The 3457-nt window shown below is 41.0% G+C and overlaps 2 protein-coding genes across 4 annotated transcripts in view; one reads left to right on the forward strand and one right to left on the reverse strand.

The window, feature by feature from the left end:
- Cenpc (centromere protein C) overlaps positions 1–3457 on the reverse strand; it is a 60970-nt gene that overhangs the window by 57080 nt on the left and 433 nt on the right. For all 3 annotated transcript variants that reach the window (XM_010611190.3, XM_010611189.3, XM_010611188.3), the window contains exon 2: positions 3377–3444. In XM_010611190.3, the coding sequence (XP_010609492.1) occupies positions 3377–3394 (18 nt within the window). In that variant the 5' untranslated portion in view covers positions 3395–3444. The remainder of the gene's footprint in view (positions 1–3376; positions 3445–3457) is intronic.
- Positions 2517–3457, forward strand: part of Stap1 (signal transducing adaptor family member 1) — a 54365-nt gene continuing 53424 nt past the window's right edge. Inside the window, exon 1 of the mRNA XM_033758832.1 lies at positions 2517–2659. The gene's annotated coding sequence lies outside the window, so the exon portion shown is untranslated. The remainder of the gene's footprint in view (positions 2660–3457) is intronic.

Genomic DNA, 3457 nt, shown 5'->3' on the forward strand with positions numbered 1-3457 from the left:
TTTTTTTTTTTTTTTTTTTTGGTACCAGGAATCAAACTTGAGTCCTTGCACTTGCAAGGCAGGCAGCAGAACCGCTGAGCTAAATCCCCGGCCCCCTTTTTAAAACTTTTGAGACAGGTTTGGGCTAAGTTGCCCACGCAGAACTTGAATTTGCAATCCTCCTGCCTCAGCCTCACAAGTGCTGGCATTACACGCATGTGCCCCTTTGCCCACCTGGCCCAATCTTTTAATTGTAAAAATTACAGAAGAAATTTTCTAGTTGAAGATTTGGCAGTAATAAGATAAATATCACACTTTAAAAAATGAAAATATAAATACCAAGTGTTTAAGCCCCACTCCTAATGATACAATTATATAACTAAGACATAATTGTGCATAGATGAAACAACAAACAAAAATATACTATTTGTTCTAAGCTCATCTTGTATTTTCTCTGCCCCAACCCTTTTTGGTAGAGAATAGTCTTTTGAAACCATGAACTAGGTGGTAAGTGTACTTTCTGCTTCAGCGAAGCTGCTGTCTGACTTTTCAGCGAACCAATGAGAGAATATAGTGTACATATACATATCATCATTAAACCTGTATTTCCCTATATCGGTCTGTGAATACTGGAAACCATGAGTTCATAGTGATACCTCCAATTCAATCAAAATCTTTTTCTTTCTTTTCTGTACTTACAACTTTGTTCTCTAACATTTTCTGTACTTGCAACTTTATCCTCCATGAAAACTGGCTTTCATACATAATTCTTTTAAGGATTCTTCAGGTGCATCAGCACATAGTTTTTAACCCCCCATGACACCCTCTTTATTCTGCTTGGGTTCAAACCTCCCAAACCCATACCCTAATGCTCTCCCATCAGGGTTTCACCCAACATCCTACATATACTCCCTTCTCCTTCAGTTCAGGCTTTGACATCTTGTACCAAGCCACTGTCCTGTGAAAATGCCCAGGTTCCTATGAATCCGGCTGAGTCAACATTCCCCTCCTAGACAGATACCCTTCTCACCTTACACCATGCCTCACCACAGAAACAGTTGCTTCACCCCACTCTGACTGTAAGACCTCACCAGAAACCCTCCTAAGTAGTTGTAGCCCCTTTCCATGGTAGAACTGAGATGCCCCATATGGACACCAACTTCACCCCACTCATGCTCTGGCATCTTGAACTTGACCACCTCTCAGCTCCACTCATACTCCTACACAAACACCTGCTCTGAACCATGCAGTTCTTCATAAACATTACTTTGCTTGGCCTTACCTAATAGCTTTTTAAATTATTTAGGAAAGGAAGAAAAACAGAAAATAAAGTATTATACTAGATTTTAAGAAACTGGAGAAATTTTTTTAAAGCTAATTTATATTCTTGAAATAGCTTTGCCTACTACACTATACGTGCCACATAAACATCAAAGATATAACCAATAACAAAATCTCATGAAATAAAAAAAAATTATAATGGTGACAATTTGTTGTCTCCATGACATACCTAAGATGCAAAATTTTACAGACGGCAAAATAAGGACTAGAGATACCTAACAAGTCTCAGTTTTACTCGAAGGGTTTGTTTACTTTTTTGGCAGTATTAGGGATCAAATGCAGGGACCCATATATGCTATGCTTTGCAAGCACTATACCACTGTACTATACACTCAACCTAGCTATTACAATATTACAACTGCCCCACTGTTATACATTGGATGGAAAGCACTTACATTTTTGTTAAATACTCGGCACTGTGATACACCGAAGGGAAGCTCAACTTTGAGATTACACAAATTTCCAAAGTCTAAATTATGTCTAATCTTCTAATTTCACTCAACAAATTCAAGGATTTACCACTTTGCATTCTGCAATGCTTCTGAAACTCAACACCTGTAAAGTACTGTTTCTTTTAAGAAATTTTTAAGAAAAAGTTCATTTGTTCAACAAATATTACTTGAGCACCTACTAGAATGCCGAGTGCTATATAGACAGACTGGAAAGCAGATGGTAAGCAAGGCAAATGATATCCCTTAAATCTAAATTAAACAAAGATTAAGAGAGCCAGAGATTTAGCTCAGTGGCACCACGCCTGTCTCATAAGCACAAGGTCCTGAGTTCTATCCTGATACCAAAAAAAGAAAACACACACACACACACACACACACACACACACACACGATTTTTGACTTTGAAAATAAATACCGCCAGGTTTGATTTCAATTGACTTTTGTTTGCATTTCTTCCATTCACTGTAAGATTATCTTCCTCAAAGAAAATACTGTACACCATAGATGGATTTGTCAACCTCCTAAAGACTGACATTTTGAGGTGGGATGATTCCTTGCTGTGGGCCTGTACTCTGAGGCTCCTCACAAGCATCCCCATCCTCGCCCCATTAGCTAGCCTGTCGCACTGTCAGTCTCCCTACACCTACCCTAACTACTGCCTGTGGGGAAAAAAAATTTCTGCAGGCGTCACTAAACATATCCTGGGGACAAAATTCTCACACACACCCCTTGAGAACAACTCCTACGCAGGAAAAATCTAAGGATATCTCCCAAAGCTTCTTCCTCCTTGTCTTTTAAATAGAATATAACATCAAACCAGACATTATAACTAAAAAGCTTGAAGCAGTTCGGCGAGAGGAATTTGAAATACGAACTGCAGTAATTTGGTAAGTCTTATTCTCCTCTTCCCTCAGAGAGTAGCTGTAGAGTTTTTTTCTGATTATATATAATGTAAACAATGTTCCTGTCCTTCGTACAGAACACAAATTTTACTATCCTTTCGCACATCTCTGTATGCAAGTACAGTAGACATACACAATTTTACATAGCGGGAGATCATCTAGGCTTTTAAGACGTCCTTAAAAGAGGAGTTAAATGAGCAATTACAAGTTTGGTACAGGAAAAGATGGGTTTCATAATACGTAGTAACCATAGCGAAATTTGAAAGGCAGACTGGTGAAGGTCGAAGGGGAAGAAACTCTAATAAACAACAAAAGGGTGTGACCTCGGTAGTCACTCCCGGCTGGCATCTGAAATAGCAGTCGCCTTTCCTAGGACAGATCGAGTAACACAGGTACCAAAAACAGTGCCTTCAAAACTGCACGTAAGGCTCGACTTCTCAACAAAAGCTAACTGACAACGTCGTGTTTTTCCAGACACATTTGGCACACAATCAAGAATCTGTTTCTCCAGACCAGCAGGACTGGAAGCAAAAGTGTATTTCTACTGTAGGTAAAAAAGATCTGGAGGACTGGAGGGCAGGGCTGGGCTTCATGACGAGAAGACCCAAGGCCTGCGGAAGACAGCGGAAAGCTGGCTCCCCACCGACACCGAGATACAGCCCGGCCCGGCCTCCTCCCGCTCACGCCCCGGGCCGCGCTTACCAGGCCTGACGCCGCCATGTTCCGGCTCCGCTCTGCCTGCGCAGGCGGGCGGAGGATGAATCCCAAGCCTGCAACGGCGCG

The sequence above is a fragment of the Fukomys damarensis genome, unplaced genomic scaffold (genome assembly GCF_012274545.1).
Source record: "Fukomys damarensis isolate Sample0158 unplaced genomic scaffold, DMR_v1.0_HiC HiC_scaffold_35, whole genome shotgun sequence".
Taxonomy (NCBI): domain Eukaryota; kingdom Metazoa; phylum Chordata; class Mammalia; order Rodentia; family Bathyergidae; genus Fukomys; species Fukomys damarensis.